This window comes from Octopus bimaculoides, chromosome 4 (genome assembly GCF_046866305.1).
Source record: "Octopus bimaculoides isolate indiv1 chromosome 4, ASM4686630v1, whole genome shotgun sequence".
Taxonomy (NCBI): Eukaryota; Metazoa; Mollusca; class Cephalopoda; order Octopoda; family Octopodidae; genus Octopus; species Octopus bimaculoides.
The window spans coordinates 128614962-128631583 of record NC_142931.1 but is presented as its reverse complement, the minus strand read 5'-3'; the positions used below and the strand labels follow the sequence as shown (position 1 = coordinate 128631583).

At 33.8% G+C, this 16622-nt stretch overlaps 1 protein-coding gene across 8 annotated transcripts in view; it reads left to right on the top strand.

Moving 5' to 3' along the window:
* Positions 1–16622, top strand: part of LOC106871165 (AP-1 complex-associated regulatory protein) — a 250197-nt gene that overhangs the window by 146555 nt on the left and 87020 nt on the right. For all 8 annotated transcript variants that reach the window (XM_052967474.2, XM_089351435.1, XM_052967472.2 and 5 more), the window contains one exon: positions 12269–12289. In XM_052967474.2, coding sequence (XP_052823434.1) covers positions 12269–12289 — 21 coding nt within the window. The remainder of the gene's footprint in view (positions 1–12268; positions 12290–16622) is intronic.

Genomic DNA, 16622 nt, shown 5'->3' with positions numbered 1-16622 from the left:
TCACTGAAACTTGTGATCAATAGGTCTGCTTACATTATGATCCTGGTACAGTTTTCTCTTTTTAACCTTGATGTGTGTATACAAGTGTATGTGAAAATTGCAATGTTCAATGTTCATTTTCTTTTTAAATATACAAGGAAGCCTGGTTAGTATATACTATAAAGAACTACTCTGGCAAATATTTTAAAATTGATTTACTTACTACTTCAATATTCTCAAAATAGAAGGAGGGATAAATATATTGATGAAAGCACAATTTATAAGTAAATGCAGTAAATGTCTTAAACGATTTTGTTCAAATGGGATTTGACAAATAACTTTAAAAAGTATTAGAAATCTATAATTATTGAATCAGTTATTCAATTTTTGCATTGATGTGAACAAAACTATGACTAAATTCTGGAAGGTCTTGCACAATTTTCTATTCCAATATTTAGTATCACTTTTATTATCCCACCAAATAAGGTTGCAAATGATATTAATTTAAATTTCTTGAGCTAAGATGTAAGTAAACGCTGCAATGAGGATTGATCTCCTCTGCCTTCAACTTGTAGCAGTCATAAAGACTGCCCTTTTTTCCCTCATATAGCAGTCATAAGGACTGCCCTTTTGTCCCCCATGTAGCAGTCATAAACATTGCTCTTCTTCTTCTAATTAAGTGAAAAATAAAGTGAGAAAAAGAGAAAAAGTCCTGTTAATACTAGTTAGGTATAAAATAATTATTTCATTCTAAAGTAGGAAAAGAAACCAATATTTGTGGAAAATGTATTTTATTTAAAAATCAACATTATTGATTTGTTTCTAATAAGATTTATATATACAGGACTTAACATTTTTATTTTAAATGTCTGTATATTGTTGAATGTTTAAAACTCAGATTTTTTTATTAGTATGGTCAAGATGAAGAGATGTTCCCATGGCCTTGAGAAGCCTTCCAAGACCAATGAGAATATAGTTAATGTTGCTCTCAAACTGTTGCAAGTGGATAATTTCATGGAGAACATGTTCAGGGAAGAACTTGTAGCGGGCCAACATACCGAGAAGGAAAGGTTGAGCATAGTGGTTAGTGCAGGGTCTGTGGAGATGCACACAATATGAATAACAAGAGGAGTAGGAACAAATAAGTTGGGACTGTCAGAGTTGCCAACTTTGAGAAGCAATGGCTATTGTAGTAACAGTAGGAAAAATCAGAGACGGAAGAGCAGACATTGAAAGTGTGTTTACTTGCAAAATCATACTAGCCAGTTGAACGACCTTTCTTTAGATGTGGTCTATGTTGTGTGTGTGTGTGTAGCAGCAGCACTGTCCAAGGTATTGAAACAACATTCTATCATGGGTTTCAATTAATCTTTGTTGAGAGTTGGTAATAGTTGAAGGTTGAAGTATATTTTGGCTCTGAAGAGAAAGACCAGCCTTTGTGGTGCAATCTTGTGTTCACCAGGAGAGAAATCTTTGGTGATGGTGAAGCTTAGCATTTGAAGCAACTGAAAGAGTTCTAATTGTCTGCCGTTCATGTTCCTGAGATAGAGGTGAAATGCTTAATAGTTTTCTTGATATGTACACTAATTGTGTCTCCTTGCTGTTGAACAAGAAAGAATGGCAGAAGTTGTTGGATGCCAACCTTTCCTTCATTGGACACTAAACTCTGCTTGCGAAGACCTGTTGGGGCAAGTGAAATTGAAATCGTAATTGAACCAAATTTGATGACTGACACCTGTGCCAGTGGAGCACTAACAGCACCATCCAAGCGTGATCATTGCCAGAGCAGCTGTCTGACTTTCGTGCCGGTGGCACGTAAATAGCACCATTTGAGCATGATCGTTACCAGCGTCGCCTTACTGGCACTTGTGCCAGTGGCACATGAAAAGACATTTGAGCAAGGTCATTGTCAGTGCTGCTGGACTGGCTCCTGTGCAGGTGGCACATAAAAAAACACTGTTGCCAGTACCGTCTGACTGGCCCTCGTGCCGGTGGCATGTAAAAGCACCCACTACATTCTCGGAGTGGTTGGCGTTAGGAAGGGCATCCAGCTGTAGAAACTCTGCCAGATCAGATTGGAGCCTGGTGTAGCCATATGGTTCGCCAGTCCTCAGTCAAATCGTCCAACCCATGCTAGCATGGAAAGCGGACATTAAACGATGATGATGATGTTTTTCAAGAGTATTGTCCATGGAGTTGGTGCTGATTTAACAGGAGTAGACTAGATTGTGTGTGGATGACACTTAAGTGTAGAACATCTGGTATCATCTGGGTAGGATTTTGTGTGGTAGGAAGTGACAACAATTAGGTCATTGATGCATGTAAGAAGGTGTGTTGAGAGATAAAGCTAAACCCTGGGATACACCAGAGCTCATAGACTGTGTGTCAGAGAGAACTCCATCAGCACTTGCTGCAATAGGGTGATCTGACTGAAAGCCTTTGATTAAAGTGACAAGAAATGGCAGGAACTCATAGACAGGCAGTTATGCCAGGCAAGTTGTGTACCAGATATTTGGGAAGTCACTGAAACAATTTATAAATACATTCAAATGGAACAAGTCATTAGATGTTCAAAATTTCAATATCATGTCTTTCCAAGTGACTAACCATTTTTTCATTTTTGTATGGGTCCTCCTTTTTCTCTGTTACATTTTCAATGTATTGACATGACACATAGGTAACATTTCTCTGTTCAAAATTCAATACACAATTCCAGTTGAATAGTGATCACTTAGCCATTATCGTTCATGCTGTCAAATGTTGCATTCTAATCTAGGGAATTATTATACACAAATATTCATTTTTGTAAAGCTAAGAAAAGTACAATAGTTTGGCTCTCTAATGTTTGTAGCAACCATGTTGTATCTATTTACAAATAAGTTTATATTTAATCACCATGTATTAACAGTATTTGACGAGTTTGTTTTATTATTCTTTGTGATTACAAAGATTTTTGTGAACTTTGTAATTACAGAAAAGATGAAATCAAGTTTTCTTTTGTTTAATTCATTTTAAAAATGAATAGGAATAACCATTTACCCTTTCAATACCAAATTTTAAAAGTCAGATTATTGCATATTTAAATATAAATTTCAGCTTTTAAAAGTTTCAAATGTGTATATTTGAATTGGAATTATATTCTTGTTCTTTCTCCTACTGATTTTGTGGGGCCAGAGGAAGCACATCTGGCTATTGCTGACCACTAACTGTCTATTAGTTTAGAGAGAATGCAAAACATATCAGAGATTAGATGCATAAAAGACAGAAAAATTTCTTTTAGGAAGTTCATCAATAGGAGTACATTAATGTCTGTGTCTTCATTGATGCTATTGATTACATTTGTGTATCTGATTATTTCTTCTCATTTTATCTTTATCTAAAATGTTAGCCAAAATTCTATCAAATCAATCATCACTTCCTCCCATGTTTTCATGGTCTATTTCTGCCCTAGTTATTTTTAATCACTAGCAATCATTATTTCATTCAATTCCAAACTTTCCATTCCTTCTGTATAATCATAATCATATTAATCTTCTTTTGCTAATTCCAATGAATTCAGATTGCTTTTCTTTTTTTATTCTTTGTATGATTTCTGAGAAACATCTGCTTAGATTCTCTTTGTACAATTCTCTTGATATATGCCTTCACTTCACCTAACTTATCCTACATAATTAATCCTCAGCTTATCACAGATACCGTAATTCTTTTCTGTATCAAACAGCTTCTTACTTTTAATGCAACCAAATTTTCCTATTTATGGTAAAACATTACTTTGCTAATATTTTCATAACTATATCTTGGTAGTATGAATTCTATAGATTGTTAAATTGTTCAGTTCTATTCTCAATTCAAAAGAGATTTATGATAAGAATCAGGAATATGTTAAAACAAATGAAGATAAATAAATTTTTAACTTGTAAAATGAGCTTGTGTATTGTGATTTAATAATTATCTCATAAATTTTACTACTTGTTTAATTTCCTCTATTTTTATGTAATTTTTCAACTTCGCTAGTTTCAAAGTTTTGAGTTTTGGTTAAAGCAGCCTTGTATTAAACATTTATTCCGTTTACCAACATTAATTCTAATACAATAGAGGTTTCTCAAAATAATTGCTCCCAAATAATGTTTCCCTGTCCTATAAAGCCTATGAAAGTATTTGTTTCTCTCTCTACAATGAAATACCTTTTAACCAATGCACTACTTTTGTTCCTTATCTCATTAATTCATTGTTTAATGTTTAAAGCACAAACTCATTGTTTAATCTTTAATATCATGAGCAATACCACAGTTGACTTATTCATTTTTTTTTTTTCGACAAAACATTGAAACCAGACACTGAGGAAGCCTTTACACAGACATTTGACTTGCTAGAGATAACATCCAAATCATCAAATTACACTCTATCTCCTGAAAGAAAAGAATGTCAATTCATGGTAAATACCAACAACGATGATGGCCAAGGCCCTCTCAAACCATAGCCTAACATCTTAAAAAAAAGAAGAATACATTAGACAATGTAATCTAGAAAAAAAACCCAACAAAAACAATGGTTGCTATCAGCATATCCTTAATCATAGATTTCTCGTAAAAGTAAACTTCTGTGACTGCCAAAATAAAGAGGGGCATATACATGCACAATATATATACATTTGTATTTATTTACCATTGTTTTTTTTTAATTTCATACTGGCATGGGCAGGATGTGTATGCCATAATGCATCTTGTCAACCATTTTGGTCTGCAAATCTGACCTCGTTATTTCTTAAGTCTTATTTTTCTTTTGGTACTGACTGCCAATACCAAATTTCAATCCAGTACACATTGTCTATAAACAGTACATAGTCAAAGAACTCATCTCTTGCGCATTCTTTGTCTGAGACATTCAATGCTTCTGGCTTTTCCCCCTTCACTTGTCATCTGCTTTTCATGTACCTTAACACTATATACCTAACAGATTAGACATGACTTGTCTTTCTATCCTCTATAGATTTCACATTCAATAACCCATGTCTCACTGTTGTGTACCATTCATTTAAACATGCTTCATACATTAGTATGATATATGAAACATGTGTCTTGCTACTCTTTCAGTTTACTTATACTCCGATAGATTAATATCACATGTCTGTAAGCTCATACTCATCTGGTTTCTCTCCAGCCTTTGCATATCTTACGCTTTCAATATCTAATGTCTCACTTCTTTATAATAATTTGCTTGTCACATTAAGTAAAAAAAAGTCCCTTGTTATCAACACAAACAACAACTCTCTAAATTTCTTCCATCTCCTCATTATTTGACTAACTATACTTTTATTATAATCATATTTAGTAGTAAACACATCACCTACATAGAAGAAATTATGTAGTGAACTATCACAGTAATTTGGGAATCTCGTTTCTTTGTTCTTCCTATTATCAGCAACTCATGCATTTATCACATCTGCAGTCTTTGTTCTCTGCCAGTCTGCCAAAGATCCCACTGCAATTTTTCATACCTATTTCTCACTTTGAATATGCTTATATAACCATGAATTATGTATGTGTTACAAAATATCTGAAAGGGCTGCATGCTACCGTAGTACTGTAGGTTGGCCATACCAACCCTAGACTATAATTCATGGTTTCCAACTTCTTCTGCAACTGTTTGCCTGACGAAAAGGCAAATATTGATGTTGTTAATGAGGAGGAGGAAGGAAATATCGATGATTTGACAAATATCATTATGAGAAAAGTGTCTCTATCATATAAAAGCTCTCAGGGACATTCAGTTTAGAACACTTGTGTTATTAACCTTTAGCACCATATTGAATGAAAAACAGATAAATACAGAACTCTTTTGCACATACAATTGTAAATTAAATTCACCTAAACTCACTGTCAACAGCAACTTTGTACAAGGCATGCACTATTCTCACCAACTATTCATATACAATTTCCTTATCACCTGCCAGACTACTGAAATAGGTACTCTGTCTGATGGCCTTCTAGAGTTAGACAAATGTAAAGTAGAATGATCTTATCTAAGAGCATCTCTTACGATTGTCTCCTTAGAAATATACCATCTATGATTCCAAGTCTTGGTACAAACCCAAGCTACATTTTACTCAAACTAACACTCCCCTGAATTAATTTTACTGAAACTCTTAGCTACTTCTATGACTTGGTCTCCCAGTTTCTATCTTTGCAGTTATCCACCTGCCATGCATCAGTTAATGATGATATTATTGTGGTAGTCACTCAGGATGGCACCTTTCTGTGATATTTGATTAATGGTTTTAGATGTATTTATCATGATATATACAATCTCCAACCTCTTTGTCAAGCTAGTAATCTCTTTCTAGTTTGATAATAAGTAGTTCTTGGTATAGCCTAAACCATTATCTGTGAACTAATGTGTGATTTAGGTCTTCCATAGATTAACTAGTAACCAACTCAGGTCACAAAATTTAAATAATAACCACCAGAAAAAGAAGCAGAAATTATTATTAGTTTTATTAAAGCAAACTCTGTTAATTCTATATATTTTGCTTTAATAAAACTCCTAACATCTTTTTCAATAATATCAACAGTTCAAGCTATTCTGAAATCTCTGGAGTACACTTTGGTGATAATGGCAATGATGTGGCTATAATTTCTACTTTACACCATTCTTTGAAGATATTACAATTTTTGTCTAAATCTTTGAATTATATTTTATAAGTTTTTCTTGTATCCCAAATGATTAAGATGTCTCTTTTATTTATTAATATGTCTGGAGTCATATGACATACAATGTATTGTCAATGTGTCTATGCAACCCACCTATTCACTCCATTGATATTATTTTAGTAGTACTAGTATCAATGAATTCATAAGACTTTTATTCAAATTTCTTAAAAGGATATTCATTGATCCTTAGGACTGGCTACACTTTATATGACAAGGAATTGTCTGATATTATCCATTCTTTAAACACTAAATGGTAAAAGGTATTTTAGTCATGAGAATAATTCTACTTGGAATCTTTGAATTTCATAATTCTTGACAAAAGTAACTGATTTGAATGAATTGAGTTGCATTGATTCTTTAAAGACAAAGTCAACAGGCAAATGTGCAAATATAAATAATCTGCGAACAAGACTTGAAAATGGATATTTATTTCATTTTATATCCTTTGAAGAATTTTGAATTGATAGCCATCTTCAACAATAAATGTGTCTGAGAATATATCACTTGTTTCAGCTATTCCCCTCCTAGCCCATCTTTTAGGTTGTAGCTGCACTTTATTGAGCAACATTACAACCTAGGTGTTAGTTTGGATTTATTAACAGATTATTTATTCAGTTCAGTTTCCTATAACATTAGATTTATCCGAGATCAATAATAGATATCAGTATGTAGAATTCAGCTCTATATTCTCCCCTCCCTTTGTTTATGTATCTATATTGTCATTCTCTGCCTTCTGTACACAATAGTTATAGCATATTTTACTCTAAATTAATATCTTCTCCGGTGGAAGTAAGTCCTATTAATCTGTGTTTCATTGGATTCACAGATTAAATGCATGATCTCACTATGGATTTAACTCTAGCTTACATATAACCTTACTAGGTTCTCTTCCCTGGACTAAGTCGTTTCTAAAACCTGTCTTTCTCTTGAAAGTTTCTTGATTGATATTCTTAAATCTGAGATTATGAAAGCCAACCAAAGAAATTCAGCTGTCTGTTATATGCTAATAAGTAACTAAAGGGATTGCCATAAAACATGTGGATTATTAAATGTACAATCTCTATAACTGTTTGCTTGAAATGATTTGCAGTGTTAGAAGAAATTATTTTCTACTGGTTATCTGACAATCTAATTCTTTTATTTTAATCAATGAAAATGTGTTTTCGAAGAACATAATTTTTAATTGTAACTCACCATTTAGTTTCTCTTATCATATTTTTCTTTTCTCTGAGATTTTTTTAATGAAATAATTTGCAATGATTTTATTAAGAACACTTCCATTCTAAAAAATATTTAAAATCAATTGTTTACTTCAGCACATACACTTGATATTTGAAAGATAATGTGAACATTGTATACATATTTGCTTCTGTTTTTGTTGGTTTCAGCCAATGGCTGTGGCCATGCTGGGGCACCACCTTTAATGTAACTAGTTTTAGTTTCACTCTTTCCAGATTTCTTTCTGGAACTGTTTTTGGTGAAGTAGCAAGTTAGACAGTACTGCTCTTCTTTGCGTTTCCTGATGTAGTGTGCATTCATCTTGTACCTCAGATAAAAATTGGTCCAAATGTTCTTTTGCAAACATCCCCATCCACCTCTCACAGATCTCTGAGTGTTGAAAGTTTGTGGGATTTTGAAACCTAAGCTGTTACAGTACTGTGCCTTTACTGTAGATGGAAAGGACAGAATCTTTGGTACAATGCTGTGTTGCCCAGTTTGGTCATTAGTACAGCTTTCAGATCCAGAGTTGGGAGCTAGACCTTCCAGGATCTCTCTCTCTCTCTCCCTCCCTCTCTCTCTCTCTCTCCCTCCCTCTCTCTCTCTCTCTCTCACTCATGCACACATACACACACACACACACCTTTCACATCTTCTGTCTAGAGAATAGAGTCTCAGTTCTTTTAGCCTTTCCTGTAGTTTATCTGTTGCACGAAGTTAACCTTCTTTGTGTAGTGACATTGGATTACCTTGAGTTCTGCTGTTTGACACTTGGTGGCAACCACAGTTTGGAATTATATTCCAGACTGCTGACAACAAATGTTTCCATAAAAGTAGCATGATATCCTTTCTCCTTTTTTTTCTAAATGATCTCAAAATCCAACGAGCAACTTGCCTGCATATTGTAACTATTTTGATTTTAATGCTTAAATCATTTGATGTGACAAATATATTTTGAATAAATTCCACATAGTCTATCACTTTTTCCACTTCATGGATGTTGTCTAATTTTATACCATATTGTGTAGTTTCTTTGCAACATCTCATTTCTATAAGATGTTCAAAATTTCAATTTGCAAATATGTCTATTATATTTTACAATTCAATAACATTTAACTTAAAATGAATAATTTAAAATATGCTATGTACTACAAGTTGTCTTGGTTTATTCTATATATAAATCATCATCATTATCATTTACCATCCTTTTTTCCATGCTGACATGGGTTGGACAGTTTGACAAGAACAGATGTGCCAGAAGATTCCGCTAGGTTCTATGTCTGTTTAGGCATTGTTTCTACAGTTGGGTGTCCTTCCTCATGCCAATCACTTAACAGAGTGTACAGGTGCTTTTTATGTGGCACCAACACCAGTGAAGTCACCAAGTACCAGCAATGTATTATTAAGAGAAAACCTGATACTCATTTCTAGAAAATTTACTTAGAAACGTAATTTTTTTTCTTGAAATTTTTGTTGTTGTTATATAGATCTGTGGGTATTTGTTTGGTAGCTAATCTATAATAGATGTACAGATATACACAAATGTCTATTAGCTTTAACTTCTATATAGTACTTGTTCACTGACAAGTTACTAAGGATGTTCAATCACTGGCCAAAAGCTGGTTTGGGGATCTTATCTCACTCAGCAACCTCTGCTCCTTAAAAAAAAAAAAACTAAACAACTGTCTCTACTAGATGATTTTTCAGTTTTATATTTCAGTGTTCACTGACTTTAGTTCAAATTTAACCCTTCCTGCTACAATCTACTGACACATAAGCCAATGAGGGCGACCTCTACATGATTGCTTGGCCTTCTAAAAAATAGTAACTAAAATTCCTTCAGACATTATTGTTCTATCTCACAAAAGGAAAGATCCATTAGATGATAATGATGGAAGATAGTGATGAAAAGAGACCTATTTCCTCAGGGACTTACTAGTTGTTAAAGATAACATCTGGAATGTAAAGACTTTCTTTCAATCACAGTTAGCTGCTAAAGCAAAGTTCACTCTATGCAACCTACTAAATTTCATAAGTCTGTGTATGTTGTGAGCATAGGTAAGTTTCAATTAGGGCTGTTCACTGCTGGAAATATCAGAACTCACTGCGCTTTGAAACACATGAACATATTATTCTATGGATTTTATTAACTATTTTTTAACCAATAAAGATTATCACTAGTTTTCTTAGATTCTAGATTTTCTTTGCTATCTGCTCTATACTAATTCAATGTTTCATTGTTGGTTTAGTTCCTTTTCAAAACCAACTGGTATGTTTGAAGTTAATTCATTTTATTTTTATCAAAGAAATTTTTTTTCTTTAATGAACAATTTATGAAACAGAACTTATTTAAGATGCATTAAAACATGCAAAAACACAATAAAAACATCAACACATCACAAGGTTCAGAAGATTTTATTTTAATTTAGTAATTTATATCATTTAAGAAAGTTCTAATGGAATTTGGAAGTTCTTTCATTACACATGATTTTCAGTTTGTTCCAAGTGTGATTTTTCTGTTTGCACCATGTGAATTGTAAATATGTACTGTCTATCATTGTCAGTCTTACTAGCTGCAGGACATGCATGTGTTCATGATAGACTAATGATTTTCATTAAATAGTGTTTTCTGTTAAAGAATCATTACCACAAGAAATTATATTTAAACATCTTTTTTTACTCTTTGATTTTGATGAGAGAGAGAGAGAGAGAGAGAGAGAGAGAGAGAGAATGTGTGCATGTGTGTGTAACTGATAATAACTGTCACTTTAATGCCAAGTTAACAATTTGTACCTGTTCTAGCACCTGCTTTCAATCATTAATGTCTTTGTACATCTATTATTACATGCTATGGCTCATTATATTTATTCCCATATCTAAATGATTCAAGGGCCTCTGATTAGATTTTATTTCTAGCTCCTACGTTTTCTCTATCGCGTTTGAAAAGGTTCTTTAATAGATTAGGTTCTGTTGTTTAATCTATGCATCATATAAATATGTTATGGGGAGTCTGGTTAGTGTTAAAATATTCTTTGTACTGGAGAAGTGTATTGTAACTGATGCTGCATTATTATGCAATTCTTGGAAGCCTACATGTAATTTAATGAAATGAAAAAGATAAAATGAAACCAGTAGAAGAACAAAAGAACAACCATTATTTTTAGCATCATCTTCTGATGAAATTACGTTATATAATATAATTGACATTATTATAATCATCCTTATCATCATGATCAGTATCATTACCATTATCACTATCATTTCAGCTGCTCTCTTCACATCTGTTGTTGTTATTTGACATGGAAGCTAAATGAAACTAACTCGGTTGTAGTTCTGTTTCCTAAATTGTTCTCACTAGATTTTAAAGATTTAAAATAATGCTTGATATATTGCTTCATTTAGATTGTATAAAATGTTAATTTGTACTTCATGAAAGTGAATATTATTTAAAATCTATTTTGAAGAACACACTCGACAGAACATAATGACTTTCTGTTCTAGTTATATCATAGCAATTTACCTTTCGTGTAGTGATGGTTGAAGTTTGCTGCAGTAACAAAACTGTCCCTTGCTTCTCCAGATGGTTTTGATTTTTTTAATATTTTCTTTGTATGGGTGGTTTGTGGATGTGGTCTGTGTATAATCTATGCATAGTATGCTGTTTTGCATTCATAGTGGTTTGTTGTGGAGAGATTGGACCCTCATGAAGGACTAACTTGATCCCTGGTAGAGCTAATGTATTGTTTGCACAACATTCTTGTTTCTCTTGGATAAATGTGTAACTGCTAGAAATTTTCTCTTCAACTCTCACAGCTACTTCTACTGTGTGGAAACAATTGCCTCCAAACACCCAGATACATAAATAACGCTCCAAAACAATAGTACAACTGTATCCTACAAATACTGTTACCTCCACTCAGCCTAAACAAGCAAAAACATAAATAGTACATTAGCCCAAACATTGTGCTGGAATGTGTGCCACCAATAAGTGCAAATGAAAGCAACTGTCATTCTCTGGCCAAGTCTGTCATGCATGCCTCCACTGTGACCAGCATTAGTATTGGCTGGAGTACAGAAGTAGACTGGAGAATATTGAAGTATGGTCTTTAGCCAGGTAGAAATCTAGTATAACTAGAAAGGTAGACCTGTGTCACATTGAATCATCCAGTCCACTACATGCATGCCATGGATTGCTTAATCACAGCTGAACTAGTGTTATAATCAACAGTCTTTACAGTAAATGATATTTGTTTCTCAGATTCTACTATGTAAAAAAAAATGATTTTTAATATATTCTGTTTAAGCTATCTCCAAAAGTGTTATTAAATGAAATAATAATTTTTTTTCTTCTTATATTTCAGTTTGAAAACTTGATGGATGATGTAAGTATATTTTGATGTTTCCCTTTGAAACCTTTTAAAGTAAGCCCTGGCCACTATATACAGTACATTAAATGCACAGTTTATAATTGTCAAACTAGAATGAAGTATGTACAATCTTTATGTGGTTGACTAGTTCTCACTTGATTAACTGTCATAGTTCTCCTCCAGTACAGCTTGTTGCTTTTACCTTATATCAATTTACTATGAAGTTGAATGCATCTTAATCCAAAATGAATTTTAGATGTTTTCAGATGTTTATGGCAATTTCTAATGTAGCCATATGAGGTTCAGCCTATTGAGATGGTAAGAGTGAATTAGATTGACCTAGCACTTGAATGGTATCTATCTTATTGATTGTAGAAGTATTAAGATCTAAGCATTATGTTGTTGTTGGTGTTTACTTGGAATGAGTTGAGCCAGTTCCAACCAGTAAATCCACATCATCATGAACAGAAGCCAATAACATCAGGTGATCACAGTTCCAACAGCAGACTCTGTACACATGGGCACCAAATATTAATTCAAGATCCATCTTAGGAAGAGCTCAGGTGCAATTGCATCATGGATGAGTTCACCCTGTAGATAACAGAATGTGTGACCAAACAAACAATATACCTTTTGAGAGAAAATTGTTGAAGGGAAAATTATCTGAAAGGTGGGTAAGAGTGGTGAGTATGGCCTGAGTGAATGTATCTACCTTCAAGATGTGCCTGTTGGATGGGGAAACACAACTGGGAGTGGGCACTTGTTCTTGGCAGGAAGGCAATCAAGAATCTTTGAGGTTCCTTTATTGGCTGTAGGCTGCTGTCCTATTGAAACATCTCATTTCATATTCCTTTTGTATTCTGTTGTTTTCCAAACCTAGTTTTTCATAATTGATTTCTGCATAAACCCCTACTGTTTTTATTTGTCCTTGTAATATCCCATTATCCATCCTTGTTGCAAAAAAAAAAAAAAGAAAAAATAATGATGATGATAATAATAATAATAATAATAATAATAATAATAATAATAATTAATAGCATTCATTATATGTAGCTTACTTAGCTTTTAACATTTTGTTATACTTCATTGCTATTCTTTCCTTAACTCTGTTTCTCACTCTCGTTCTTGCTAAAAGAAAAAAAGGAAAAATATCTTGGCTCCAGTTATACATGCTCTAATAAACAAAATGTTAATACAGCTCTTGTTGAATTGGCTCAGTGACAAATATCTAAATGATGAAAGTATGGAAATATAGACAGAAAGAAAATGATGATATATATGATGGTAATGACATTGATGATGCTGAATGACGATTTATTCCAAAAGGATTAACAAACAAGCTTTTTTATGGCTATTGAAAGAGATTTCATTGGAAGTCACTTCACTCTGTATCTATCTCGCCCATGTTTATTTGCACTACCATCCTCTTACTTAATAAATCTATAAGATAATTTATATATCATTTCATGGTTCATTTACCCTCATCACAGACATTTGATTTCATTGTTTATGTAATTTCTCATTTTTTGAATTTGTTTTGTAAGAATTTTGATCTGAAACCATGTTTTGAAACTAATATTGTTATAATTTGGAAGTCATAATATTAAAGCCTATAAACACAATTGTTTATCTTTATTTCTTTTATCTCTCCCCACCACCACCACCACCACCACCACCTTTCTTTTTGTTTGCCGCACTATCCATGTAGTCTTCTCTTTAGATTTTTTTTAACTCACTTGAAAATATATATCCATTGAGAAATTCACAGGGATAATGTGGTAAAAAAAAAACTTTGGAGAAAGGCAGCAACTGGTATGTGATATGACTCTTCCAAATCATTAGAATATATTTGAGAGGAGTCAGCCCATATCCTAAAACATTAGGAAAGTGCCTGATGGAATCTGACATTATATCTTTCTTTCTCAGATCATGTGAAGTATCAGTTTATTATTCTGTTTGGTTATTTCTTAGCCAAAGAAACCACTTTAGAAATTTTGTTTAGTAAAATGTTATTATATTACATCCAAGAGGCTGCTGAAAAGTTCCTGGCTTTAAAAATATCACAGATGGCCTGGTTGGAGGCTCAACCTTCTGAGTTTTTTTACAGGCCTTAGAAAAACTGAAGGGCCACTACAATAAGTGTGTGAATCTAAGAGGGGAATATGTTGAATAAAATCATAATTAACTGGACTTCCTGTATTCTTTTTTTTTTTACCCAAAGCTAGGAACTTTTCAGCACCCCCTTGTACCTGTAATCTAGGAGATTACAGTAGAGTTCACTCTGTTGTAAGCATTCAGATCAGACCCCTCAACCCTCAACCCATCCCTGCTGCTGGATATTAAACTACAGATATACATGCTAGACATCAGCTGCATTAATACCATTAATGTAGGGATCTCTACAAAAGTTTGATTTTAACAGTTATTTTTTCAAAGCTATAATGGCGGACGTTAAACGATGATGATGATGATGATGATAATGGAAGTAACAAAGGAGCATATTCAGCATATTTTGCTTTATGAGTTCAATAAAGGCAACAACGCAACGTAAAGCGTGAGGAATATTAATGCGGTATATGAGGATCAGACAATAAGCCAGTATATGAGGATCAGACAATACAACCTAGAAGATGAGCCTCATCCTGGAAGATCTGTAGAGCTTGATGAGGACATCCTGCAAACCCTGGTGGAACAAAATCCCATCGTAGCTATTGAGGAACTTACAGAGAAGCTTGGAGTTGGTCATTCAACCAGTCGTTCAAGTCAGTGCTAGAAGGAAAATGACCATCTTTGGTTTCAAGATGAAAGGTGCTCTTCCATCAGGATAATGCTCAGCCACATACAGCAAGGATGGCATTCAAAACGCTGGAGTAGTTTGAATGGAAACGATGTCCCAGCCACCATATTTGCTGGACATTGTCCCATCTGATTATCATTTATTCCGCAGTTTTCAAAATCATTTGGACAGAAAAAGTATGAATTCTGTAGATAAAGTCAGAACAGTTCTGGAGGAGCATTTTTCGTCACAGACAAGTGACTTTTGGAAGAGGAGCCTTGCAAGTCTACCAGATAAGTGGAAGAGCATTGTAGAAAATGAAGGAGAGTAGATTTTAGGTTACAAAAGAATTTGTTTATCTTAATTTTGAAAAATAAAAGAAGCATAAAAAAATACCGCATTATTTATGGGATGACTCAATATTTAATGGTAATTTGAAGTTTCAATTCACAGTTGATTTTCATCAGCACAGCAATCATATACATTAAAAAATTATGGTACATAATCTTGTTGATATAAAATTCAGAAGTAATTTCACCTTGGCATGATACTCATGAGCTGTCACACTGTTCAGTCTAAAGCAATCACAGAGGTATTGTAAGTGGATGAAGTGCTCCTGCCTGGGCATGGTCACCGTGGGTGCCCTCTACAGGCACAGTCTGCAGTTCTCTTGGTGTTGTTGTATCATCGTTGCAGGTGATAGAAGATGTTGACATGGACATTGTAAGCTTCCGCAACAACCAGGGTACCCTGCCCTGCTTGCAATCGGCCAATAGCTTTTTCTCTCTGCACTGCTGACAATTGGGTCATACCAGATGTGTCCAAATTACGAATACCAGGAATGTGGTTCAAGTTGATTTTTATACCCATAACCTCCACGAAATGCACATGCATTTCGGTTTTCATGACAATTGTTTGCGACTGCCACCCACAGCATTCAACACATCTGTGTTTTGGCATCTTGTTTCAAGAAAAGTTGAAAGGTTACCTGCAATTTGGGTCTCAGTCATAAACCAGCATGACTTTACACTTACATCCCCAAAATAAATTTTCAGAATTTACCATATAAAAATGACATTTGAAAAAATCGCATTTCTTTTGCGGTCCAGTGTATAATAGAAGTATGTTGTGCATGTAAAATATGGCGGTGAGTGATGGATGAGAATGTTCCATGTTATGGCAGTAGAGAGTATTTGTAGAGGAAGACATTTAGAAGTGGTGAGAAGAGATTGCAGAATGATGGGTTTTGTGATAGACAAGAGCAAATGAAATGTGTCATACTGCAGACCAGTTTATCTCATGCCTGCAGGGAAAACAGATATTAAGGATAAGGATGATGATGATGATAATGATGATGTATAATTAGATGATAGCTGTAATGTAAAACTTTATATAGTTACATGTTGGTAGATATGCCTTCATGAGTAGCTACATGTGGTTAGATTTCCTGTATATGTGTAACAACTATATGCTAGTAACACTAAACCTGGAAGCACCATTTAGAATATAAGATCTGATATTTTGTTTAGTGTTCATCTGTAAAATATCCTCAATGATCTCACCCACTTGATG